General features: G+C 56.5%; 1 protein-coding gene across 2 annotated transcripts in view; it reads left to right on the top strand.

Annotated features, from left to right (window-relative positions):
* The window catches only part of CCDC40 (coiled-coil domain containing 40), a 35,363-nt gene that overhangs the window by 5,125 nt on the left and 4,314 nt on the right, over window positions 1-25,924 (top strand). The window contains exons 4-17 of one of the 2 annotated variants that reach the window (XM_032870440.1): window positions 1,236-1,380; window positions 2,594-2,769; window positions 3,573-3,656; window positions 3,731-3,950; window positions 8,611-8,768; window positions 8,940-9,062; window positions 11,585-11,706; window positions 16,363-16,606; window positions 16,689-16,871; window positions 19,977-20,222; window positions 21,106-21,319; window positions 22,060-22,229; window positions 22,353-22,444; window positions 23,981-24,101. In XM_032870440.1, coding sequence (XP_032726331.1) covers window positions 1,236-1,380; window positions 2,594-2,769; window positions 3,573-3,656; window positions 3,731-3,950; window positions 8,611-8,768; window positions 8,940-9,062; window positions 11,585-11,706; window positions 16,363-16,606; window positions 16,689-16,871; window positions 19,977-20,222; window positions 21,106-21,319; window positions 22,060-22,229; window positions 22,353-22,444; window positions 23,981-24,101 — 2,298 coding nt within the window. Of the gene's footprint in view, window positions 1-1,235; window positions 1,381-2,575; window positions 2,770-3,572; window positions 3,657-3,730; window positions 3,951-8,610; window positions 8,769-8,939; window positions 9,063-11,584; window positions 11,707-16,362; window positions 16,607-16,688; window positions 16,872-19,976; window positions 20,223-21,105; window positions 21,320-22,059; window positions 22,230-22,352; window positions 22,445-23,980; window positions 24,102-25,924 lie in introns of both variants that reach the window. The other variant, XM_032870439.1, reaches the window with a different exon arrangement.

The following is a 25,924-nucleotide window of genomic DNA, read 5'->3' as shown; positions in this document are numbered from 1 at the left end:
GGCTGGTGCTCCGTCTTCTGAAGGACCAGGAATTGCAGAGGGGGGCTGCTGTGTGTCTCAGCGTGTGGGGGAGCCTCATGGATTTCTTAGTAGGAGAAGCCCTTTCTGGACACCCCGAGGCGGGCTTTTGACTCTGGGTCGCCAGTCCTATCGTTATGGTTCTGGCTGCCTAAGAGATGGTTTCTAGAAGCAGCAGCATCTGAGGAAGTATTAGAAAGAGCAGGAGCTGGGGGTTGAGGTATCCCAGCTCCGAACCTGCCCTTGGCCGTGTGTGTGAACTTCAGGCAAGGTCTTTATCTTTTGTGAGGCTGCTTCCTCTCGGATAACTGAGGGGACAGCTACCTGCCTCACAGCATCGTGCACGGCCAGATCGCCACCAGCGGTAACTACTGTCCACAGTAATCATCGCCAGTCTCTTTTAAAGCTAAAATGGAGAGAGGCACTTTGAACAAGAGAAGGTATTTTCTTATCAAAATGTCCCTAAACTAGGGGCGCGCAGGTGGCTCCGTCTGTTACGCGTCTGACCCTTGACCTCGGCTCCATTCTTGTTCTCCGGGTCATGAGTTCCAGCCCCGTGATGGGCTCTACCCTGGGTGGGGAGCCTGCTTAAAAAACAAAACAACAAAAAAACCCACAAAATGTCCCTGAATTGGAATATTTTGCGAAAGGAGAAGTAGAAACAGCCTTTTGGGGTGCTTGCCCGGGGCTGAGGCTTTCCAGCATCCTTTTATAAAGAGGCTGCTCAGAGATGTTGCTTACCATCCTTAGGGAGATCAGCACTGGGGAGGAGAGACACCCATGCACGACATGCCCATGCTTCCTCACTGATGCTTTGCTGTGGATCAAGACAGGCAGAGACCGACCCCGAATTATGTGGGGTGGGGGCGGGTAGGTGTTTCTGTTTTGTAAAAGCCAAATAATCTTTATATCCACATGGTTTTCTTTCTTTTTTTTTTTAAGATGTTATTTATTTATTTGGGGGAGAGCGAGAGCAAGCGCACAAGCAGGGGAAGCGTCAGAGGGAGCGGGAGAAGCAGACTCACCACGGAGCAGGAGCCTGAAGCGGGGCTGCATCCCAGGCCCCCGGGATCAGGACATGCGCCAGAGGCGGACGCTTCACCAACCGAGTTGTACTGCTTCGGCAGTGATGTTGGAAGTTTGAACGATCAAAATCCAATAACTTTTCGGTCCTGATTAAGGCCTCGTTGATTTAGGTTTGGTCGTTCTTGTTCTAGAAAAAGACCAGTGAAGGGCTGGAGCAGGACGTGTCTCCTCTGGGGCTGCGACACCACCTCCGACTGAGCCCGGGAAGCAGCATCACGTCCTCGGACTCGGAGGAGCTGCTCGTGAGCACGGAGGAGTCCTGCCTGCAGGAGCCAGGTACCGCGCCGGGGGCCGTCCTGCCCACGGGATGAGCCCCTTCCCTCCCCGTCTGGGCAGGGGGTACCACTCCTTCATCGTCTGCTACCTCGTTTCCCATTCGGCTGCGAGCTGAAAGATAGAACTGTCATTAACAGGTAGGGATAATGTTTACGGAGCATTCGCTCTGTCTCCTCTCACTTAACCCTTACAGTAACCCAATGAGGGAGGAACCGTTCTCCTACTTTACAAAGACCCTAAGAGTCGTTTAGTGACCTACCCAAGTACACAGCAGAACCAGACCTTGACTGAGAGAGCCGATGGCATCCTAGACCACAACCTCCGACACCACCCCTCCCTGCCTCTCGGTCTCACAGGGGGGCTCAGCATCAACACCCCTAAGCCTGCATGTTTGCTGAGTCTCCACGGTTGCACGGCACACCCCACCCCATATCCCCGTGTTGTGAACATGGGAAAATAGACCAGGATGTTTCTTATTCCTCATGATGCACGAGTGTGGATGGTCCAACCAATAAAGCTTCCCACCACTCACAGGGACGTGAGGACAGTGTACACCCGAACAAGTTAAAAACAGAACAGGATCAGGGCACCTGGGTGGCTCAGTTAGTTAAGCGACTGCCTTCAGCTCAGGTCATGATCCTGGAGTCCTCAGGTCGAGTCCCACATTGGGCTCCCTACTCAGCAGGGAATCTGCTTCTCCCTCTGACCCTCTCCCCTCTCATGCTCTCTCTCCTTCAAGTAAATAAATAAAATCTTTAGTTAAAAAAAAACAACCCAGAACAGGATCTCTCCAGCTCCAGCGGATCGGAAAACTGGAACTAGAGCCTTACTGATACTCTTTTCAATCTCATCAACTGTTTCCCATTAAAGAAATAAAATCAGTGTAGCCCATCAGTAAGAAGCCACCTTCCTCTTCACTATTTCTGTCTAAAAAGTATCTACAAAACAGATTTCCTTCTTGGAATATAGCAAAGGTCAAATGCATCACCTTTGAAATGCGACCCTTTCTGTGGAACATGTTAAACCGACGACTAGAAGATTCAAAACAGAAGACGCTGTGAGCCCACATCCGAGCCCTAACCCATGCGACGTCTTGTCTTTTTCTTTTCCGTGGTGTTGCCCGAGGTTGGAAACCAGCGCCCCGGACAGCACCAGCAGAGTGGCCTCATTAGCCACTGCATTAACGCCTCAGTAGTGCTCGCTCTGCCCCCAGGTGTCCCCCCAGAGGCACCCGGTGCACAGCCCCAGAGAGGGGCCGTCCCCGCCTTCCTGGACCGGATCCAGCAGCTGAGCACCGGCGAAGAGGGGACCCTGGAGAGAACGGAGTCGGAGGGGAGTGACGAGGCCGAGGAAGACGGACAGCAGCTGGTGGTTCTGGACCCCGACCACGTAAGCACGTGTTCCCCGCCCTGCTAGTGCCCTGATGCGGAGCGCGACCAGAGACACCCCCCGACCCGCTGCTGAGCTGGCCGCTGTCCCCGCGCCCCACGCCCAGCCCCCTGCCCCGCGCCGCCCTCACCCACTGGGCAAAACCGCTCTGTGAACTGCCTCCTCCTTTCCATTCATTTGCCCAGATTCAGCAGTCCTCGGCGTTGGCACTGCTGACATGGGGACCTGGTCACTCTCTGGGGTTGGGCTGTCCTGCGCAGGACCCTGGCTCCACCCGCCAGATGCCAGGAGAGCCCCTGCGCCTTAGCCGTGAAGCCAGAAATGTCTGCAGACATCCGGGAGGCTGGGTGGGCGCGCAGTCACCCTGGTTCCAAGCCCCTGCTTGGGGTGCACCCCAGCTTGTGAGGTCCCGCGCCCCCATCCCTGCTCCGGAAAGCGGGGAAGGCGCATCCTGATGGGCTGAGCCCTTTAGGAAAGCCGGGTGCTCCCCGGGGTGCTCCCTGTGGGAAAGATGGGCTGTTGCTCGGAGCTCCGACCGTGCTCGCCTCACCCTCTCACCCCGGGGAGAAACCAGGACCACCGCCCCAGCTCACTCTGCCGTAGTGCGAAAATGTGTGCTCAGGCCTTCGGTGCCTGGGACAGGACCTCGGGAGCCCTTAGTCTAGGGCCGCTGGCGCATGTCCTGGGCAGAAGTGGGGCACCCCCAGCCCGGAAGTCCTCTGCGCCCCGGGAGAGCTCTGGCAGCTTAGGCGGGGCCCTGCCTGGGCAGGCGGGTCACCAGGCTCGCTTCTCCGTCGTTTCAGCCCCTGATGGTGAGGTTCCAGGCCGCGCTGAAGAACCACCTCAACCGCCAGATAGAGAGTCTGAAGCTGGAGCTCCAGGAGCTGGTGCGTAGCGCCCATCCGGCCGCCCGCGCGGCTGTGCGCCTCCCTCCCGTGACCCGGTTCTCTCCCCGCCGCAGAGTGTGGCCACCAAGCAAAGCCGAGTGCAGCGGCAGGAGCTGGGCGTGGAGCTCTACGGGGTCCAGCAGCACCTGGCCCGGCTGCAGATGCAGCTGGAGAAGAGCCACGACCTGCACTCGGTGGCGGCCTGCGCCCGGCGGCGGAGGGAGGAGGAGCTGCAGAGCGTGCGCCTGCTCCACTCCAGGACCTGCGAGGCCGCCGACAACGAACGCAAAAAGCGTAAGGCTGGGGGTCCCGCGCAGACCCGTGTCCCCGGTGCCCTCTCCAGCCGCCCGGATCACGCCCCCACAGGGAGCTCATCCCCGAGAGGCATCCCTGTGTGCCGTCACGGGGCATCCAGAAAACATGGTGTGGTCCCGTCCTCCCACCTCAGGGAGCTCCCAGCCCTTCAGGGAGAGAAGGCAGCGATGTCTTGAAAGGCACCTGATCGGGCCAAGCAGCTCGGAAAGCGGACGGACACAAAAGGGGCAAAGGCTGGCAGGTGGCGGGGCGTGGGCAGGGTTTAAATAAGCGGAACACAAGAGTGAGGCCAACCCCAAGCACAGCGTCTTACCCAAGCCAGCCAGAGGCCCAGGGGATGGCGGCAGCCCGGTGGCAGCGGTGGTCTGCTGTGTGGCCGATGCCGGCAAGACCTGGAGGCTTGGGACCAGATGGGGCAATAGGGCTTTTCCTCGTCAAACACCCCCACCCCTGCACGGGCCAGGCTCTCGGCCCCGTGAACCTCCATTTTGCTCACTCTGCTGTGAGTATTTCAGTCTGTGGGGCTTTTTTGCTCCAAGTTGGTTTATCCGGGGCGTGTGGTTACCACAATGGGGAAAAACGACCTACACAGATCCGGGAGAAAACAGAACCACATGGACACCCAACGTGTGGCTGCAAAGAGGCATTTCGGACCCCGAGGAATGCAGAACTTTCTGGATTGACCGAGTCGGGCTGAGAGCTCCTTTATCAAGCACCCTCCCTGATGGGCACCAAATCAACAAAAAATACTGAGAAAAGAAGAACCCGACATTCGTGCAAAAGCAATAAAGAATCATGGGCTCTGCGGGGACAGAATTTAGACTGGCCCAAAGAGGACACGGTCCCCCACGTGGTCCACGCCAGCACCCCTCAGTGGAGCCAGGCTTCTGGAGAGAGGCAGACATCTTCTTGGTTTTGTTTTTGTTTTTTGAAACCTTCCAGATTATTCTAATGTGCATTCGGGGCCAAGAATCACAGGTACAAACATAAACGACAGGGTCGGCGCTGCTCGGATGAAACCCCGCACCGCCCGTAGTCCTCATTAACAAGATGGGAAATCAAACATCCCCCTCCAGAGGCTGAAAAGGGGCAAAGAAACCAAACAAAGCAGGAGGAGGGAGTTAACTAAGTAAAATAGCTGAAACTTGTGCAAAAGAAAGGAAGTAAGTTGGGCTGATAGATAAAAATACTCCGTTTTTTAAATGACCAAGACGCCAATCAACTTGGGCAAACGGGGCGAGGAACAGACGGGCTGTCCGTCAAGGAGCAGCCCAGGGGGTGAAGACGATTCAGAGGGACTGTCGCTCTTCATTTCAAGACGGCCGCGCTGGGGACTGGGTTCCTCATTGAAGAAACTGAAAACGTTGTCAGACTTCGATTTCCCTGAAGCCACCAGCTTGTTGGTTACGGACGCGTCCCCCTGCTAACCGAGACAAAAACAGACGCCCCCATGCTGCCCAACCTTCTGGGGGGCGGGAAATCTGGGAAACTTCCCAGGCACGTGTTACAACGCCAAGTGTGGCCCTGGCTGTGGACGCCTCCAACACAGACGCGACACAACCGTCCCACCCGCGAGGCAAAAAAATCCAAAATGAAATAGTAGCAAACGGAGTTCGGCCACATTTATTGAAAGAGAAGTACCTGGTTCTCAAGAAGGGTTTTCCTGTGGGATGCAGGAGTCATTTGAAATTAGGAAAGCTGCTAGTTTAATGCATTTGATTAGTAAGTTATAGGAGAGGGGAAAACAAAGTATTTTCAGGGTGTGGGCTAACACTTGCCGTCGATCCCAAGCTAGGTTAGAAGGAAAGTTCCTTATAATGTTTTCGGAAATGAGCCAGAAAGCTGTCCTGGGTGGGAACCACTGGAGAAGGGACAGGCTAGGATCAGGAGGGAGAGGGGGAAGCTGCCAGCAGCCCATGGGCCCAACCTCGGAGTCTCCAGCAGGCAAAGTAAATGAGGTGAGGATTTGGGACACGAAATTCTCATGCTCTATCATATGATCATTTACCTAGAAGATCCAAGATTACCAATTAAAAAAAAAAAAAAACAGCACTAGAAACAGTAAAGAAGGTAAAGTAGCTGAATGCCAGATCTAGCATTTTCTCCTATCCCAGTGATACCCAGTTAAGAACCAAATTGTTTTTTTTTAAACCCTCATTCACCAGGGTCATAATGACCATAAAATACTTAGAATAGATCTAACAAGAAGTGAGTGAGCCTTTCCAGAGAACAGCAGCCCAGTTTTGCTAAAGGACATAAAACAGATTTTAATAAATAAATCTCCCGTGTCAGCAGCAGGGAAGCCCCAGGACACTGTCCCAGTCTGAACACCGCGCAGTGCCGTTCCCCCTAAAGCCCACGGTGGGGTATTTTGGGTGACCTTAAACTTATTGAACATAGTCATTAACTTACTCATTTTCAAGAAGTAATCATTCCAAAGTCGAGAGCTCCGGGGTGGGCAGTCTCCCGCCTCCCCCTCCCCCAGGTCCCGGGACCCTAGACCGAGCACCCCGGTTATCGGTTCTCGTGCTTTCCTTTAAAGACGTTTTTGCCTGGCGTGCGAGAGAGGATTCCTGACCAATACGTAAAATGCTCCCCACCCTCCACAAATTGGTCCAAAAGTGTACTTGGAGGATTAAACGCACAAGGCTACCCGAGAAAAAGTTGAAAAGGAGAGTTACCTGCAGGGAAAGTGTCCTATCAGGTGTCCTAACACGGTGTCAGTCCACCAGAATGGCACCGAGGGGGCAGAGCGCCAGGGAAGAAGGTGGAGAGCAGAGGCTGCTGCGAAACTCGCGTGGGAATCCGGCCGTGTCCGCAGGAACAGACAGACGGCGTCCTTAAGCTGCTGTGTGTTTGCTTGACTGTTTGGTCATCCAAAAATGCATACTTAGACCCCATTTCACGCCATACAAAAAACAAGGTCAATTGCAGTAAATGTTTCAGGAAGTCACAGAAGCATCAGAAGAACACGTAAGGTTGCCCGGGGGGCTGCTGTTGCTAATGTCGGGCTGGGCAGGCCTCCGGAAGCGTGATGTGAAGGACGAGGCCAGAGAGGGGACTTGGACAGTCTTGCTTATGCAGAAACGTAAAACTTATTAAGAAGCATGACAAAGTTAAAGGACAAACACTAGTTGGGAGCAAACCCCGTCTTCACATCTGTGACAACCTCCATGTGTTCCGGGTTCCTCTTCCGTTGCCCGGAAACAAATTCCCACAGACGTTGGGGCCCCGCACAAGCCTGTATGTCTGCACACTCACGTGGCCCGAGGTCAGAGGCCTGATGCGGCCGGCTGGGCCCCCCACGTGGGCATCTCGAAGCTGAGCACTCGTGCTGGTGTCCGGGTCTCTTGGGAACACCTGGGAAAATCCGACTCCGGCCCCATTTGTGCCGTTGGCAGAATTCAACTCCTCAGAGCCGTAGGACTGAGGGTCAGCTCGCTCGCTCAGGGGGCTGTCAGCAGGGGCCGTTCTCAGCTCCTGGAGGCTGCCCACGTCCCTTGCCTTGTGCCCTTTCCCTCTTCGAGTCAGCTTTGCAGAGAATTCCCCTCTCACAAATCCCTTCACCCTGCAAATCTCCTTTATGTCCTCTTTTGCCACTGGCTGGACACCGCTCTCTGCTTTTGAAGGGCTCTCCTGCTTAGGCCAGGCCCACCCGGTACTTTTCTTTGGGACAGATAATGCAACATCATTGCAGGACTCACAGCAGGGGCGTAAAGGCCAAGGGAGCCCCTTTCAAGTTCTGCCCATCCTGCCTTTACTGCATCAAGAGTTCCTAGAAGCCGCTCAATGAGAGACAAACGTCCCAGTAGCAGTGTGGCCGAGGACATGAGCGAGGGATTTGAAGAAGGGACAAACATGGTCATTAAAATGGGGAAACTTGCTTCAGCTCTACTGATACTACTGCAAGCTCACCCGGGCGTTGGGAATAGTGACTTTTCAAAACTCAGCCAACCCGGAAGAAAAGCAGGTGGTTGAGCTCGGCGGTTGAGGAAGGGCTGACGTGAGTCCCACACGTTTTAGGTGGGAAGGTGAACGGCCAGCTCTGCCCCGTGGGGCTTGTTTTCTCAAAGTCCTGGGGGCTGGAGGTCCGAGAGCCAGGCGTGGGGAGCGCAGGTCCCGCCCTAGGCCTCTCTCCTGGGCTTGCCGCTGGACGGAAATCCACCATCTGGCTCTGAGTGGGGAGCGGACAGTGCTGTGCTGGTGAGGCCTGGCCCCCAGGACAGCCCTGACACTCCCGGCCTGCACCGCCACGAGGCCATTTCAGTCCCGGGGGCAGGCGGGGGGCTCCGGCTGAGCTCAGTGCCCCCTTGGGCGGGTGTCCTCCCAGGATGCAGGACGTCTGCGCGGTAAGAAATGTACCAGAGTAACAGGAGGCCTCATGGCCTTCCTGGGTCTCAGCAGATCCTCAGACACGGGGAGGGCCTCTAAGACACGGGGGGCGCTGGAACGGCTGCTGACAGTGGCTGGACGGGGGTTACTTAAGCTTGCGTATCTCCGACCGGACTGCAGGGCTGTGATGGTGAAGTCTGGGTCTTCGCGGTCTGGAAGCCGCAGGTTCCCAGGCAGGGGGGCTTCTGGAGCCCTGGGCACTGAGACCACGTGTGTGGGACACTGAGCGCCGCCCCTCCCCCCACAGTGGCGGCTCTGCAGACCGAGCTGGACGGCCTGGCCCTGCACCTGTTCTACATGCAGAACATAGAGCAGGACGTGCGCGACGACATCCGCGTGATGCAGCAGGTGGTGAAGAAGTCGGAGGTGCAGCGGACGCGGGCGGAGGTGGAGAAGAAGCAGCAGGTGCTCTGTGACCTCCGCGCGTGGCCTTGCCCCCCACACTGCCCCCCACCTCCCCTCCCCCCCAACCTTCCATGTCCCAGGAGCCCCGCCCCCCGGCCTCTGGTGGGCGAGGGGCTCGCGGGCTGGGTGGGGCGTCGGGTGCGGCGCGCAGGAACGCGGTCCCCTTCGCAGGACCTGCACGTGGACCAGCTCACCAGCAGAGCGCACCGGCTGGAGGAGCAGATCGCGCTGCTGGAGGCTCAGAGCTGCGCCCAGGCCGAGGACACGCGGGTGCTCCGGAAGGCCGTGAGCGAGGTAGGAGCCGCCCCGCACCCCCCAGGGCCAGGGGATGGCCAGCCCGTGCCCCACTCAGCCCGTGGGCTCCCCGCATGTCTCCCGAAGCGGTCTGGCGTCTGGCTGCCCCACAGGGGGACGTGGCGGTTCCTCTTCTGCACGGCTGGTGGCAGCCCGGGAGGCCAGACACCTGGGTCTGCTTGTCAGCCGGATCCTCCCAGGAGAGGCCCCTGGTGTCCCAGGGAGGCTGAGCCAGGCCGCGGGCGCATGGCCAGAGGGGCCTCAGGGCAGCTGAGGCCAACACGTGGAAACGGCGGCCACGTCTTTCTATTTTGTTGGTCTGTGAGTCACCACCTGCGCTCCCATGTGCGGGAACATGGAGGACACAAGCCGCTTTTATGGGGAGAAGAAAACACTTACAGAAATGGACAGGCCCATGTGGGCCCACGTGGGAAAGCGCCCGGGGCCCTCCAACCTGGGGATCTAGAATGTGTTCTGATCAGAATCCCAGAAGAAAAGAGGCAGTTTTTATTTTTTTAATCTTTTAAAAAGATTTTATTTATTTATTTGACAGAGAGAGACAGTGAGAGAGCGCGCAAGCAGGGAGAAGGGGAGAGGGAGAAGCAGGCTTCCTGCTGAGCGGGGAGCCCGATGCCATGCGGGGCTCCATCTCTATGACCTGAGCTGCAGGCAGACGCTTAACAACTGAGCCACCCAGGCACCCCAGGAGGCGGTTTCTAGTTAGTGAAGAGATTCTGAGGTTTTACCCGAAGCGTACATTTGGAGGACTGGGCAGGAGTTGTCTGGGAAAGGGAAGCTCAGGAGGGGTTTTGCCGGGAACAGAGGGGTGTCCTGAGATGTGGGGCTTGTGCCAAAACCAGAAGAGTCCCAGAACCCCCGGGCTGGTGGGTCATCCTCAGGGTACCCCGCTAAATGTCACCCGTTCTGAAGCCTGGAGTCCGGGACGGACGGGCCGTGGGGCCCACGAGCAGAGCCCCGGAGGGAGCAAATTCTTGCAGGAAACTTGAGTGCACTGTCAATCAGTGGAGAACACATGAATCTTGCCCAACGGAGTAGGGACCTTTGGTTCATCATCTGGGGAAAAATTAAATCTTTTCCTCATACCAGACACGAAAATGAATTCCAGATGAGATTACGAATGTAAATGGGGAACATGTACTGGAAGAAAATACGAGAAAAATATTCTTTAAATCCGGAGTTGCAGGGCCTTTGGAAGCCTAGCACCGAGAACAGACCCTCTTAACGGAACCCCCATGCAGAGGGTGAGGCAAGCCCACCAGGGTGCCTGGGGACTGAGGGCGCCACCAGCAGAGTGAAAAGACGGGACGCCCGCCGGGAAAGCAGGCTTTCACCTACGAGTGACTTTGGTGGTGGGAACAGATCATGCAAGTCAGTAGGAAATACCCCGTGCCCTGTGCCCCTACGGGACGGTCGTGGGCATAGGCCCGGTTCGTGTTTCTTGGTGCCTTCTGCCCCTCGCTGCTGGGTGTGTCTCCGCCAGGCAGGGCGGCCCCGTGTCCCATTCACTTTGCCTTTCCGTACCCAGAACGGCGTGCAGCCCACAGCAGGTGCACCACAGACACCGTGAACGAACGGGGTGAGGAACCCTTGATAGAAGGGAACCAACGTAGAGGGGACTGGCCCCCCCCCCAGGCTGGTCGGAAAAACACATGGGCTCCCATACACCCACCCCACCCCGAAGACTCCCCTGCCCCCTTCCAAAATGTCGCCTGGGCCTCATTCCAAGGAAACCACTGAAGAAGCATGTAAGCAAAAATGTTGTGCATTAAAAACTCCACAAGCAAAATGAATAGTGATTCACTGGGGACACAGTGTTGGGTTTAATAGCAAAGTCCCAAGGGCAGGGCGTTAGCCACAAAAGTCAGGATATATCCCAACAATCAAATAGACCCTTGCTGACATAGAAACCTGGGTACAACATGTTAATTTTTAATTCCAGGCTATAAAATAACATAGAGATATGATTACACACACGCATGCACACGCGTGCCCAAACACACACACACACACACACACACACACACACACCCCAGGGCCTGGCAGATGCTCCCATGGAGCTGCCAGGTCATTCTCAACAGCTCAGGCTCCTACGGGAAGGGGTGTCAGGCACCAAGGCTGTACCCATCTCTTGTGACAGAAACTCTGGTCTGTGGACGGTGCTCCCTGCAAGAATCAGCGACACCTCCCACCCCCGGCATCTGGGGTCTGGGTGTGACGGGTGCCCATCCCTGCTGGCTCCCCATCATCTCCTCCTCCTGGAGCCCTGACACTAAGGGCCTTGGGGCCTGGAGTCAGGGCTCGGCTGGGTGTTTCGATGTATTATTTTTACAGCTGTATTATTTTCACACTTACCCTTTTGCTGGTGCGGGGTCAGAAAAGCAAAGGTGACACAGGGGAAGGAGATGCTCCAGGACGTTTGGGGGCTTTTCAGACATCCTCCTGGGGCCTTGAGCATAATGAGGTTGGACCAACGTTCCCATAACCCCAACTCTCCCCCACAGGCCTGCACGGAGATCGACACCATCAACGTGGAGAAAAGGCGCATCCTACAGCAGTGGGCAGCCTGCCTGGTGGGCATGAAGCACCGTGACGAGGCCCACAGGACCATCCAGGAGGCGCTCAGGTATGGGCACACCCGGGACAGCCTCTGGCTGCCCTTCAGGGGCACCACGGTGGGGGGCCAAGAGCTCAGGGAGACAGGTGGACTCAGATCGCTGCATCCCCACCTCCCCAGTGGGCACCCATGGCGTCCTTCCTGCTGGATCTGCTGGGACAAAGGGATGCACCTGCAGCCCCACAGCCCCGGCTTCCGGCTTCCGCCCTGAAAGCTCCCTATTGTTCACCAAGATTCAGTGTTTTCAGACTTTCTGTGGTGCCGGGACGGCAAAGCTTTCGTTCTCAGGCTTCCTGGGAAGATCAGGACAAACGGTGGGAGAAGGAGAAAGGGGTGTTTATCTCTGGGAGAGAAGGTCTCCCCCTCCTTTGCTCTTCACCACCTGTGTGCGGAAACCATCCTGGATCCTGTCTTAATCTCCCTGCACGCGGGGGGGGGGGGGGGGTGCGGTAAGAGGGCCCTCCTGCTGTCCGTAGGTGATGGGGACCCCGGTGCGGGGCAGAGGGCAGGAAGGAGTGAGTGAGCCGCTCTCTGCAGCTCTGGGGCTTGAACAGCAGGAGGCTTTTCTCTTTTTCAGTCCTGTGATTAAGAAGAAAACAAAACAACCACCCTCCCCGCACCCCAACAAGGCGCGCGCGCGCGCGCGCCCGCGCGCACACACACGGAAGTAGCACGCTGCGTACACACTGCTGAACGCCTTGCTTTTCTCATTTGCCAACCTGCCCAGGTGACCTTTCCTGATCTCAGCATGACATCGGGTCATTCCTTCCTTGCCCAGCGGCCAGCAGCGACTGGGGGTGGCTTCCCACCCAGGCAGGGCGGGTCCTCGCACTGTCTCCGCTGTAGGGTCTCACCCACGTCCCGGCTTATTACAGTGTGTTACAGTGTGTCGAGCCTGGAGTTCTGGGGGATGTCCGTGCAGAGATCTGCCAGGTGGTTCCCCAAAAGGCCGTGACAGTCACACCCCACAGGGGGTTCCAGAGCCCGGCAAGAACTTGGCCATTGGATGGCGCCCATCGGACTAACGGGAGAAGAAAAAAAAAAACATGTTTTGAACACTTATTTTTTTTACTCTCTCTCTTTTTTAAAGATTTCATTTATTTATTTGACAGACAGAGATCACAAGTAGGCAGAGAGTCCGGCAGAGAGAGAGGGGGAAGCAGGCTCCCTGCTGAGCACAGAGCCCAATGCAGGGCTCGATCCCAGGACCCTGAGATCATGACCTGAGCTGAAGGCAGCCCCACTGAGCCACCCAGGAAGTTGAGGGTTTTGAGCACACAAGTGGCATCCCCAGCAGATCATGGTCTCAGGGTCCTGGGATGGAGCCCCGCATCGGGCTCTCTGCTTGGCAGGGAGCCTGCTTCCCCCTCTCTCTGCCTGCCTCTCTGCGTGCTTGTGATCTCTGTCTCTCTCTGTCAAATAAATAAATAAATATTTAAAAAAAAGAATTTATTTATTTACCTGACAGAGAGAGAGCACAAGCGGGGGAGCAGCAGAGGGAGAGGGAGAAGCAGGCTCCCCACTGAACAGGGAGCCTGATTCCCCATAATCAAGGACGTTCTTAAAGTGCCTTTTTAATTTTTATTTCATTCATTTTTTTAACTATTATCTTTTTTTTTTTTTTTTTTTTTTTTTAGTGGGCTCCATGCCCAGTGTGGAGCCCAGGGTAGGCTTGTTTTTCAAGATGGCAGCCAGAACTTCCAAGGTCTCCATGGGGTAGTGTCCATGTCTAGGGAGAAATAAGACCTTTTCCAGAAACTCCTCCTAATTTCTCTTGAGCCTAATCCCATCAAGTTTCATCCCCACCATTCCACAGGAACCATGTTAATACATTGACTAAATTGAGTGATCAATTCTGTCTTCATGTGACTTGACTTATCAGCATGTGATACTGCTTTTTTTGGTCTTTTTAAAGCAGGTTCCACGGTCCAAGTGGAGCCCAGCTTGGGGCTTGAACTCACAACCTGAGCTAAGATCAAGAGTTAGATGCTTAACTGACTGAGCCACCCAGGTGTCCCCCTAAAGTTTGTTTTTTAAAAATAATCTTTATCAAGGATAAGTGATCACATTCTAGGAAATTTGAAAAACAGGAAAAAAGGTTCACAATACCACTGTCTTTTTCCTTTGGGGACAATGACAATTTATTAGCATTTTGGGCACTCACAGGCATCTCTTGTCCCGCACGTATGTCTTACCACGTGTTCAGACTTCTGTCATGCAATTTGTGACTGTGTCTTTTTAAATTGGATGTCTTATTTTTATTGTCAGATTTTAGACATTTATAAGGCTGCTACTTCCTAAAAAAGAAAATGAGTAGCTTTTTTATTTTAGGTTGGGTTTATTGAGGCTAATTTATGTGCAGATTTCTTATGTACAAAAGTTCTCCCTCGTCCGTGCCCAGCTCTGCGAGCGTGGCAGATGGGCAGAAACAAGTACCCCCCCAGGCCCTCAAGATGACGGGCCATTTCCTTCATCCCCAAGTCCCATCCTCTCCCCACCTCCAGCCCGCGCCGAGCCCCCATCTGCTCTCTGTCCCGCCCGCCCCGTCATTCCTGGGAGGTCCCGGGGATGGAGTCACGCAGCGTGCAGCCGTCCTCGCCTGGCTTCTGAGCTTCATCCCCACGTGGGACGTGGGACAGTGCCAGCGCGGCCGTGTGTCTCTGGTTATTGCCAAAGAGACGGCCGCCGCGTTCACTGGGTCACCAGCTGACGGGCTTCCCCGTTGTTTCCGGTCCGGGGTGTCGTGGGCAGAGCTCCTGGGACAGCGTGTACGCGTCTGGGCGTCTAGTGCTTCCTCGTCCCCCGGGGGAGCGCCCGGCCTGGGACCGCTGCTGAGCGCACATTCAACTTGGTCACAAACGCCCAATGTTTTTTCCAATCTCGTTTGTTCCATTTTGCGCTCCCTCCAGCAGCGGCGCGATTCCCAGCGACTCCCCCGTCCTCACCAACACTGGCTGTTGTCAGTCATTTTAACGTTAGCCCTTCCATTCAGCCATGAGTCGGGGGTTGTGGTATCGCCGGAGGTTTAACTCCGCAATTCCCCAATGACTGACGAGCTTGAGCACGTTCTCACGCGCTGACCTGCCCCCCAGAGACCTTCTTTTTTATATTGAGGGGCTCATCTCGTTACTGACTCAGAAGAGATCTTCATATATTCTAGATACAATGCCTCTCTCAGACGTGTGCTCTGAACGTATCTCCTCCCAGCCTGTGACTTTGACTTCCCATTCTCACGACAGTGGCTTCGGAAGGACGGAGGCTTAAACGTTGATGAAGTCCATTAATTAATTTTTTTCATAGCTCATGCTCTTTGTGTCCTCTTGGAGAAATCTTTGCCCGACACGGGGTCCTGAAGCTCCCTCCTGTGTCTTCTGCTAATTCTTCCCCATGGGTACGTGACCATCCCCAGTTAAGTCTGTCGCGGCATGAGACCCAAGTTCCGTCCATTTGCCCACAGTCCCAGCATCGCCGCTGAACAGACCGTCCTCTCTCCATTGAAAGACCGTGTCCCCTTCGTCAAATATCAATTGGCCACGTGTGTCTGTGTGTCGGTGTGTCTGTTTGTGGACTCCTGATTCTGCTCCCTCCACAAATAAAACCACATGGACCTGATAATGACAACTTTATACAAAGTCTTAAAATCAGATTGTGGGGTCCTTGTTCTTCTTTTGCAAAAGTATTTGGGCAATTTGAGGTCCTGTAGATTTCCATATACAATTTTAGAATGAGTGTGGCAATTTCTGGAAAAAATATACCTACTACGATTGTAATTAGAATTGCGTTGAGGCTAAAGATCTTTTGGGGGAGAACTAACGCCTTAACGATAGTGAGTCTTCTGCTGAATAAACACGGCACATCTCCCCAGTATCTTTTTTTTTTTTAAGATTTTATTTATGTATTTGACAGAGAGAGAAAGAGATCACAAGCAGGCAGAGAGTCAGGCAGAGAGAGAGGGGGAAGCAGGCTCCCCGTTGAGCAGAGAGCCCGATGCGGGGCTCGATCCCAGGACCCTGAGATCATGACCTGAGCCGAAGGCAGAGCCTTAACCCACTGAGCCACCCAGGTGCCCCTGATTTTTGAATAAGAACTTTGGATAAGAACTTATTCAAAGGATCGGATACTACCAGTGGAGAAAAGCGCACAGCCGCAGGACGTCTCAGAATGCAGGAGAAACAACGTGTCACACGCAAAAGAAGATTCTACTATCCAGCACCTGTCTGTTTGCCTTGATGTTAGTTACAGGCATTCGCACAGCCAGTGTGCAGAGGGGAACCGAGGGTCAGGAGTGACACCCACAGGTGCTCCTCCCAGCCACGCCACGTATGTGGCCACGGGCCTGTGGCTCAAGGGCTCGGAGCTCCCGTGTCCATGTGTATGAAATTGGATTAACACACTCCCTTTCCGGGATCGCTCCCCTGACAGGCGAGAGTGGCCGGATCCCGCCCCAGGACAATGCCTGCCCCCTCCGGCCCTTCTCCCTTACTCTCTACCCAGCGAAGTGGGCAGTGGTTCTGTGACTAGGTCAGGAAGCGGGCATCGAGATTGGCTGCTGCTAAGCGCTGGGTCCCCATTCGTCCCTCTCCGCCGGGCGAGCCCCTCCGCGCATGGGCAGAGCCCGGGCACGGGCGCTCTGAGGCCCCGGCTTTGCTCTCTCGCTCCCGGCAGCGAATGCCAGCACCAGATCATGTCCATCGACGGGGAGATCGAGGCCTACAAGAAATCCATCGTGGAGGAGGAAGAGAGGAACGAGAAGCTGGTGAGCATCCTGAACCGCGAGGAGACGGAGGCCGGCCTGATGCAGAAGCTGACCGCGCAGAGCCTGAGCAGGCAGGAGGCGCTGCAGAGCGAGTTCAACACCTACCGGCTGGCGCTGCAGGACACGGAGGACGCGCTGGGCAAGGCCCAAATGGTATGACCGCCCCCCCGCCCGCAGGCGTGTCCCCGCGGCCGCCCCTGCACAGCTCCGTCCCTGCCCCTTCCTTCCCGTCCAGGAGTACGCGGCCAGCACGGGCGACCTGCAGTCCGTCCAGCAGACCACCCGGCATGAGCTGGAGCTGAGGAGGAGGATGGACGCCTCCATCGTGGAGAAGCTGCAGGAGCACATGACGTCCAACAAGATGACCAAGTACTTCCGCCAGCTCATCCTGAAGCTGCAGAAGCAGAAGACCAACCTGGTGCGCCATCCCCACGCCGCGGCCCTGGGGGCGCCCGGGCTGGCGGGTCACGGGCGGGGGACGCGGGCCGAGCGAGGGGACCTCAGCAGGTCTGCTCACTTGTCACTTAGCTCTAGTCGCACCCACGAGCCGACACTCTCACAGGCGCACGCACACTCGTGTGCACACACGCGCACGCACACACAGGGACTTGCCCCTCGTGCAAGCGCGCACGTGGACGCACCCGTGTGCACCCACCGTAAACAAGGTCCGACTCCTTTATCAGTTTTCACGTCTATCCTAGTCCAGTCTCCTGCGTTTCACCGAAATACGCCACAGAGAGGAAAGCGCATGAGGAAGCGCAGGTCCCCACGGGCTTTCTCCCCAGGCGGAGGCTGTTTTAGTTCACTTTTTGGCCACATCCAACTAACATTTTCCGTGAAATGTTCCTCAAAAACCCCCATTTTCCATTCTGCATGCCACTTCGTCACACAGACGAACGCATCGTGTTTGAAAACCCTCTGCGGAGGCACTTGAACGTGTTTCCAGGTTCTAACGTTGTAAACAACTCAGCTCCGCACGTGCTCGCCGGCCGTCTTTGTCCACACTTGTGAGGAGAAGCTGCTACAGCAAAAACCCAGGCTCGCAGGGTGGGGTCGCAGAGCCCCGGAGCTCTGTCCCACCAGGCGAGGCCCTCATGGCCTGGGGACCTCCTCCAAGAAGAGCTCTCTCTTGCTCTCCCTGGGGTCTCGCTCACTCTGAGCCATGGTCGGGGGTCCCTGTGTCCTTCCTTGAATCATTTCTTTGCCTCCCATGGTGTGACCCCCTCCGGCGTCCTCTGCCTCGGTGGGCCCCCTTGCGGAACCCACGGAGGCCACAGCAGCCTGCACCAGGCCTAGGGCACAGCCCAGCAGACGGCCTGCCCCAGGGCCCCTCAAGTCTCAGGAGGAAGGGAGCCCTTTCGCCCTGCCGGCACGTAGCAGCAGCTACACAGACGCTTCCTTGCTCTCCAGACTACCAGAAGCTTCCATCCGAGGGCCGGGAGTTGAGGGGACGTGGGCCCCTCCCAGCCTGCGGTTAAGAGCATGAGTTGGGCTCCTGTGTGATCCTGGGCTCAGCCTTTACTCTCTCCCTGTGTGAGACACCTGGCTGGTGTTAGAGCATCCGATCTAACCTCTGATTACAGTGACAGCAAAGGTGGGGGGAGACAGAAGCTGCGCCTCTGCATGTCAGCGGCTGATGGCCATTGTTGGCAGGAGGAGGCTTGGCTGAGACAGCTGGCAGGGCTCCCCTGTCCTTCCGGGAGGGCGGGGCTGCTGTCTACCTGGCTGGCAGCCCGAGGCACCCCATCCCTCCCGGACACCTGGGAGAAGGGCAGCTTGCAGCCTGGTCATAGCAAGGAAGTGGGGAGATGGGGCCGGAACCAAGACTGGATTCAGCTGTGTCTCCGTGGGAGGTCCTGTCTGATGCTGGGGGCGTCCCGCTCATCCTTTCTCTGGGAAGTCGGGGCAAGACTACGCCCTGGGAGCAAAACTCCAGAGAAGCCAACGAGCACGGTGTGCGTGAAGTCACCCGCCAGTCCTTCCGGGAGGCTGCGCTCGTAGGCCCCCAGACCCCCAAGCCCCCAAGCCCCCAGCCGCCCCTGCGGGTGGTACACACACTACCAGCAATGTCCAGCGGAGGGCAGTATAGAGTCTCGGTCTCACAAATTTGTCCATTATGATCGCCCCAGAGATGCAAGTCTAGCTCTTTAAAGGGGGCACTTTTTCCAAAATGTTAAAAAAAAACAAAAACCCTGGGATCTGGAGGGGGTTCCGAGGGAGGGCAGGCACAGGTCTGCAAGTTAGTTCAGGAGCAGCCAGGGTGGTCTCAGTAAGAGCGTACGGTCCAGGAGCAGAGCTGAGGGCCTGCTGGAGCCCCGTGGGACGGCAAGCACGGGGGCGAAGAGGAAGGGGGAGCCCCTGTGGAGATCCTATCCCGGATGGTCCTGACAAAAAGACACGTGGCTCAGCCTGAGCTCAGAGGCCTGGAAAGCTCAGGAGCGTTACCATGGGGAGCTGGGTGACTGTGATGCCGGAAGCATCCAGGTGGGCAGGGTCTGGCTCTAAAACCCAGGACTGTTGGGCGTCCTGCCGAGTCACCCGCAGGGGCCGGTCAGAGGATGCACGTGAGACAGAGCCAGCCGGGGTCTTGGGGGCAGAGCCGAGATGACCCTGGAGGACAGGATGCTGGTAGGAGCCAGGGGCCAGGAGAAAGCTGAGAAATTATGTGGGCGAGAGCTGAGGGGCCAGATCGTAGGGTCAGGACACAGCCACCGCTCGGGGAAAAGACTCCGTTTCCAAAGGAAGCCTGAGCGACTGTGCCTGCCACCCCCTTCCTCTGGTTCTCACAGATACCCTCCCAGTAAACCCTAGGTCACAGGCAGGACCCGGTGACTCTCCCTGAGAGCCAGCAGAAGAGGCAGGGGGTTCTCGTCAAGACTCTCAGGACAGTGGGTGGGCCCTGAGAAGCCCTCAGCTACTCAGCTCTGGCTGGGACTCCTGCCCCCACAACCCAGGGCTGGCAAGAGCCCAGAGCCGCCCGGGCAGCCGATGACAGCACAGCAAGATACCGTCTTTCCATGACTGTGTCTAGCTTTTCAGCAAAACATAAGGACACCCTTCTGTACCACCAGATACAAATGAGAAGTCGTTGTTGAACTTGCCATAGCATTACAACCCCAGAGAGGAAGGAATCCGTTTCCTTCACCAAAACATACCAGCTGTCCAGACCAGCCCCTGGGCGCCAGATTCAGAACTGTGGGACAGGATGGAAGGAGGATGCTGACGACAACCGTGGCTAGTTTCCTAGGTTACCAGTATAAGGGAGTATTACACAGCCATTAAAAATGACATGAGCATAGAAGTCAAGATTGAGTTCATTAAAAAGCAGCTTATAAACCTATGTGTAGAGGGTGATCTGCCTTTGGTTCTGGGGGAAGGTGGGGAGGTCATATACACAGACTAGAAGGAAGGACAGGTCGACTGTGTAGCAGATGCTCAAGGAAATGATAGCCCAGCCAGCTCATTTAGACCCCCTGCCCCTGCGAGAAAGACTGCTCAGACCTGTTTCCTTATGCTAATGTAGGTGACACATCTGTCCAAAATTGATGGCGACATTGCTCAGACCACCCTGGACATCACAAACACCAACTGCAGGCTGGACACGCACCAGAAGACGCTGGCTGAGCTCGACAAGGAAGTGAAGAAGGTCAATGACCTCATCACCAACAGCGAGAACGAGATCTCTAGGCGCACAATCCTGATCGAGAGAAAGCAAGGCCTCATCAACTTCTTCAATAAGCAGCTGGAGCAGATGGTTTCTGAGCTGGGGGTAAGACCTCCGGGCCAGGAGAGGCTGCCCTGGTTGATATTTGCACCTGGCCATGTCGGGGATGTTCTGAAATGAACTCACATGAAACGGAGCCATTCCTTTCCCTCCCCTTTTATGGGTGACATGGTGAGGGTGGGATCCCCCAAGTCGGGGGCTGCCTGCAAACCTCCTCCTGCCAAGGTCCAGACAGTAATTATTTCAGGCCAGACGCTGTCTGCTGAAGGTGCTCACCCCTGCTGTCATGGCCAGAAAGGCAGGTGGTAAGGAAATGGCTGTGGGTCTTTGGTGGGCTCTGAAACTGGACCCTGTAACTTTCACCAGGAACCAAATCTTTCTTGCCAAGCAAAGACAGCAGGTGGGATCTGACCGCTGCTCTAAGTGAGGGCATCTGATGAGTTTGAGGCCTGAAGTCCTTATAGGTTACCCACGTATCCCTAATGTGGGGGCCCCTCCATGGGCTTCAAGTCCAGGAGGAAGACGGTCAGCTGGGCATGCTCTTAGGTAGATCCTGAGTACCAGAAAGCTTCTCAAAGCCGCGGCCCAATGGACAATGAGGGAGTAAAGACTCTGGCCCTTGATGGTCTGTCCCTAAAAGAAAACTTGTAAAGCCCCTTTGAGTAATGGAGGCCATGTCAAGGCCCTGCCCTTGGCCCCACAAGGCTGTGGCATGATGGGGAGGGGGCCACAGGCCTCCTGAGACCTGTGTCTCCCACAGCAGGTCAGGGGCAGGCGTGGGACCCTCAGTGCCCTCGAGGAAATGTCCCCCAGTCCCCCCACAGATGCATGATCCCAGGCGGGGTCCCAGCCCTCCCCAGCCCACCCGGAAAGCAGCCCTTTGAAAACAAGGAAGCTCGCTTTGCTTTTTGGTGACTCTCACTTTTAGGGGGAAGAAGTGGGGCCTCTGGAGCTAGAAATCAAAAGGCTGAGCAAGCTGATCGACGAGAACAACACGAGTGTGACCCAGGCCCAGGTGACCTGGCTCCGCCTGCAGCAGGAGATGGTGAAGGTCACTCAGGAGCGGGAGCAGCAGCTGGCGTCCCTGGACATGTTCAAGAAGGAGATGCGCATCCTGGAGCAGAAGAAGCTGCGGATAGAAAGTAAGTGCCGGGCGGTGCAGGGGCCCCGCGGCTCGCAGCCCTGCTCAGGGACACGGGACACCTCGTGTCCCGCACTCAGGGCCGTGGGACGAGAAGCCTTCTTCCTCTCCAGCTGAACTTAGAAAACTATCCCACCAGAGGCTCCCCAGCCCCTGTCTTGTCCCAGGCAGTGTAAAAACCAGGGGTCTCTAATGGGCCAGGGTGCCTGGAAGAGAGAGATGAGCACCTTCCCGGCCACCCCCCCCCCCGTGTGGCCCCCACGGAGGCATCCTGGTCCCACCTGGTCCCACCTGTGTCTCCGACCAGAGATCCATGCAGGTCAGCCCGGCCATGCGGCCCCACAGTAAATGCTCCGGGGTGTTCCGGGCCCCACTCCACCTGGACCTCTCACGCCAGAGGCCCTGCTGCCCTCCTGGTCTGCCCATTAGGGTGGTTGTTTTCTGGCCCCTGCCCCTAAGCTGGGAGGTGCCTTGTAGGGGGCAAGGCCCAACTTTCTTGGAGACCCAGTGAGCGCCAGTCACCTCCCCACGGGCTGTTCTCAGGGCAGGGGGCTTGCCCGCCATCATCCTGTCCCCCCACCTGCTGGCTGTCCACACAGCGGTCCTTTCCGGTGTCTCGGAGGGCCAGGCTTTGGCAACGGAGCGGCCAGAGAGAGGTCGCTTCCCTCTGGCCCGCAGGGCCCTGACTGCGGTGGGGGCTACTCTGGGAGCACGGCCACCCCCGCGTCCTCTCCGCTGCAGACAAGATCGACCAGGAGAAGAAGGAGCAAAAGGAGATCGAGCGCCGCATGAAGGACCTGGACAACGACCTGAAGAAGCTCAGCGCGCTGATGAGCAGGAACCGGAGCAGCTCTGAGGGGCTGCAGCAGGACAACCTGGTGACCGAGAAGGAGTTCGTGCGCGCGCTCAAGGTGCGACACGCGCGGGCTCCGGGCTCGGGGGGCGGGGGCGCGCACGGGGGGGGGAGGGCACACGGTGGGCCCTGCGTCCGCCGGGGTCCCCGCCCAGCCGGCCGCGACCCTGTCCTCGCGCAGGCCTCGGAGAAGGAGACCATCGAGATGCAGGAGAGGCTGAACCAGCTGCAGGAGGAGAAGGAGGCCACGCAGAGCAACCTGGTGGAGGCGGAGTGAGTGCCGGCCCCGCCCCCGCCCCGCCCCGCCCCGCCCCCGCCCCCGCCCCCTGCCGCCGCGCCTGCGCAGCCCCCGCCCATTCCCAGCGGCCTGCGAGCCACGCTGGGGGCGGGGCCCAGGGAAGAGCAGGTGTCAGGGTGCGGTTCCCGCCGTCCACCCTGGCCCGTCCAGTCTTCGGGGGAAGTTGAGTGGCTTTTTTTTTTTTTTTTAAAGATGTTGCTTATTTATTTGAGAGAGAGAGAGAAAGAGGACAAGTAGGGGGAGCAGCAGAGGGAGAGGGAGAAGCAGGCTCTCTGCTGAACAGGGAGCCCCATGCAGGACTCCATTCCAGGACCCTGAGATGAGGACCTGAGCCGTAGGCAGACGCTTCACCGACTGGGCCACCCAGGCGTCCCCTTGAGTGGCTCTCTTTGGGATAAATTTTTTAAAATTACTCTCTTTATGACGCCTGGCTGTAAGAGTAACCCACCCCCAGCTGTAGCATTGTGAACGGTAACAGTGTCTGCAAAGACAGGTCATTCCGACTTTCTCCCTTTGCAGGGAAACCACAGTGCATACATCTTTCTTGTCTGCTTGCTTTTTAAACAAAAAAGGGGTTCTCTGTGCTGCCCTCTGAACCAGTTTTATGTATTTTCTGTGGACCCACATTTCTTGCGGGACTGGCTGCTGAGTCAGCCCCGCCGGGCCAGGTCAGAGCCCACGCGAGCTCCTTCCAGCTCGGTTGAGCCTGCTGCCCATACAGGCGGCGGTAACAGCTCTGGCCAGGGCTTATAAACTTCATCGGTCAGCGTTGTGGAGGCTGGAAGTCCAAGGTCAGGGGGTCGGTTTGGGTGAGTGAGGGCCTCTTCTGGATACTGGGCTTCTGGCTGTGTCCCTGTGGGTGCTCTGTGGGGTCTCTTCTCTAAGGGCGCTGAACCCTTTCATGAGTCTGCACCTGGTGACATAGGCACCTCCCAGAGGGGCCAGCAACAAACACCATCGTGCTGGGTGTCATGGAGAGGGGCACAAACATCGAAGCCAGGCGGTGAGCGTCCGTCTTTGCTGCTATGTGAACTTCTCCTTTTAACTGAAGTATCCTTAGCACACAGAGGTATGGTGGCTTCGGGTGTGGCGTAGCTGTGCCTGCACATGACGCCACGACAGCACCGCCAACCAGGGAGGGAGAGTCCCCTTTGCCCTGGGTTGTGTGGGCAGGAATCTGAGAGATCGCCTTGGCCTGGGGGTTTATGTTGACCCGCAGGTAACAGAATGGGGGAATTTGTTTCTGTTTGACAGTCAAGCCCTCCACTCAGTGCCTGGGTATTTAAACATGCCAAGTGAGAGAGAGAAAGTGTGAGGGTCCCAGATATTGGCCTCCGTGCTCTGAGCCCGCCCCAAGCCCACCATGCTCGGCCTCTGCTCACCCTTGCCTTCTGGCCGTCCACTGCAGGTCTCAATTTGGAGCAAGCCCTTAGGTCATGAGCTCACAGAAGCATCAGAAAGAAATCTCCTCAGTGTCTCGCACTCTCACACTGCCTCTCCCACTTTTAAAGACACCAGATCATGCTTTGGGAGAAAAAGATCCAGCTGGCAAAAGAGATGCGGGCTTCAGTTGATTCAGAGACCGGCCAGACAGAGATCCGAGCCATGAAGGCGGAGATCCACAGGATGAAGGTAGGTGGAGCTCTGGGGGCCTGGGAACCAGGTGGATCCCCCGGGACCACACGGGCCACCTTGGCCAGTGGCATGGACACCATCCCCAGGGAAGGGCAAAGGGCAAGCACTCCGGGCTGCTCTCCTGCTGACCTCCCGCCCACGGTCTGTCCACTTCGGTTCTTCTCACATGGAGAGGATCACAGACACCACAAGACCCACAGCCCTGCGCGTGGTGTTACGCGAGATACTCTTGTACCCTTGCCCACGCAGTCCGGGCACTCTGATGATTCTGAGGGCGGGTGGGCCCCGGAACCTCACGACCCACTGGGGAGAGACATCCTACTGTCGAGGAAAGGTGTCTCGCCAGGAAATGTGTTCAGAGAACACACCCATCTTTTCCGTGGGAGCCTCTAGTTCTCTCCACCGTCATCCTGAGCTGGATTTTGTTCCCTCAAAAACAGCTGGTGATTAAATCAGGGCCCTAGGATAAGCAAGGAAGGTAGTAAAAGCAGGCGGGCATCACTTCCACAAAGCCGCTTTCAATCAGGACCCCTCTGCCTGTGGCATTCAGAGGAATTCTGATCAAATGCATATGCTACTGATAAGTTTTTAAAATGCTCCATTTAACTGACTTTTCAGACCCTGGAAGCCACATGCATTGGCTGCTGCAGGTCAGACCCCCCCCACCACACACACACACACACCCCAAGCGCTTGCGCATGCACACACGGGCGTGCCCCTCCCTCTGTCCACGGCGTGCGGCTGCTTCCTTTCCTGCGCAAAAATGGGATCTGCACGTCTAGCTTGGCAACTTATTTTTCAAAAAATACGGACATTAGCCAGGTTTTTAACAGTTACAGAATGTCCTGCGTATGTATCCTAACTTCTTCGAGCGTCCTGGGTTGGTGAGAATCCAGTGTCCCGGTTCCCCGTGCTTGCCGTACCTTCCTTTCTTGCTGGGGTTTGCTGCAGATCAGACTCCCCAAAGTGGGATTACAGGAGGGAGGAGTGTACAGTCTTGACCAGAGCCCCTCAGATCATTTTTTCCAAGAGGTGCTCAAGGACAGCCACGTCCCGACAGCCTGGGCACCTGGGGGTGTCATCAGCCCACAAGGCCTTATTTTCAAATTGAGGGGGTTAACCAAGCTCGCCCCCGGTGGTACAGTCCCGTGAGCTGTGACAAAAATGTACAACCATGTAACTACCCCCCTTCGTGATATGCAGTATCTCCATGACCCGCTGGTCCCCTCGTGCCCCCTGCACTCTGCATCCCGCGCCCCAGTCCCCAACTCTCCCAGGATGTCACAGACGCAGACGCAGTGTGAACTATTATCGCGAGTGCGGCTTTTCTCACACCCCAGAACGCATCCGAGACCCCTCACGTCGGTGAGGCCCAGCTCTGTTCTCTGTGCATCATTGCGGTGGTGCATCTAAGAAATCATAGCTCTGCCTACGGTCACAGAGGTTTTTCTCTTATATTTTCTTCTAGAAGCTTCGTACTTACCTGTCTTCTGTTATGGGTTATTGAGCGGGTGTGTGTGTGGGTGTGTGTGCGTGTGTGTGGTGAGTACTTCCTCAATTTCCTATTTCCATTTTCTTACTTCTTGGCAACTCAGGGGAGTTTGGGCATGTCACCGTTACTAAGCCCCGCCTTGGCACCCGTCCCACACGTTCTCCCTCTGCTCCGGGTCTCTCCCCACTCACGGAGTCGTTACGATTCATGCCGTGAGGCGTGTCTGCCCTCTGCGCGGCTTCTGGGTTTCCCAGATTGCTCTAGACGGCCACCACAGCTTGAAATGACACAAATATGTTCCCAAGTTCTCTGCACATGTTTGCACATC

Source organism: Lontra canadensis, unplaced genomic scaffold, assembly GCF_010015895.1.
Source record: "Lontra canadensis isolate GAN:19392208 unplaced genomic scaffold, GSC_riverotter_1.0 scaffold41, whole genome shotgun sequence".
Classification (NCBI taxonomy): domain Eukaryota; kingdom Metazoa; phylum Chordata; class Mammalia; order Carnivora; family Mustelidae; genus Lontra; species Lontra canadensis.
This window is presented reverse-complemented; position numbering and strand designations above follow the sequence as displayed.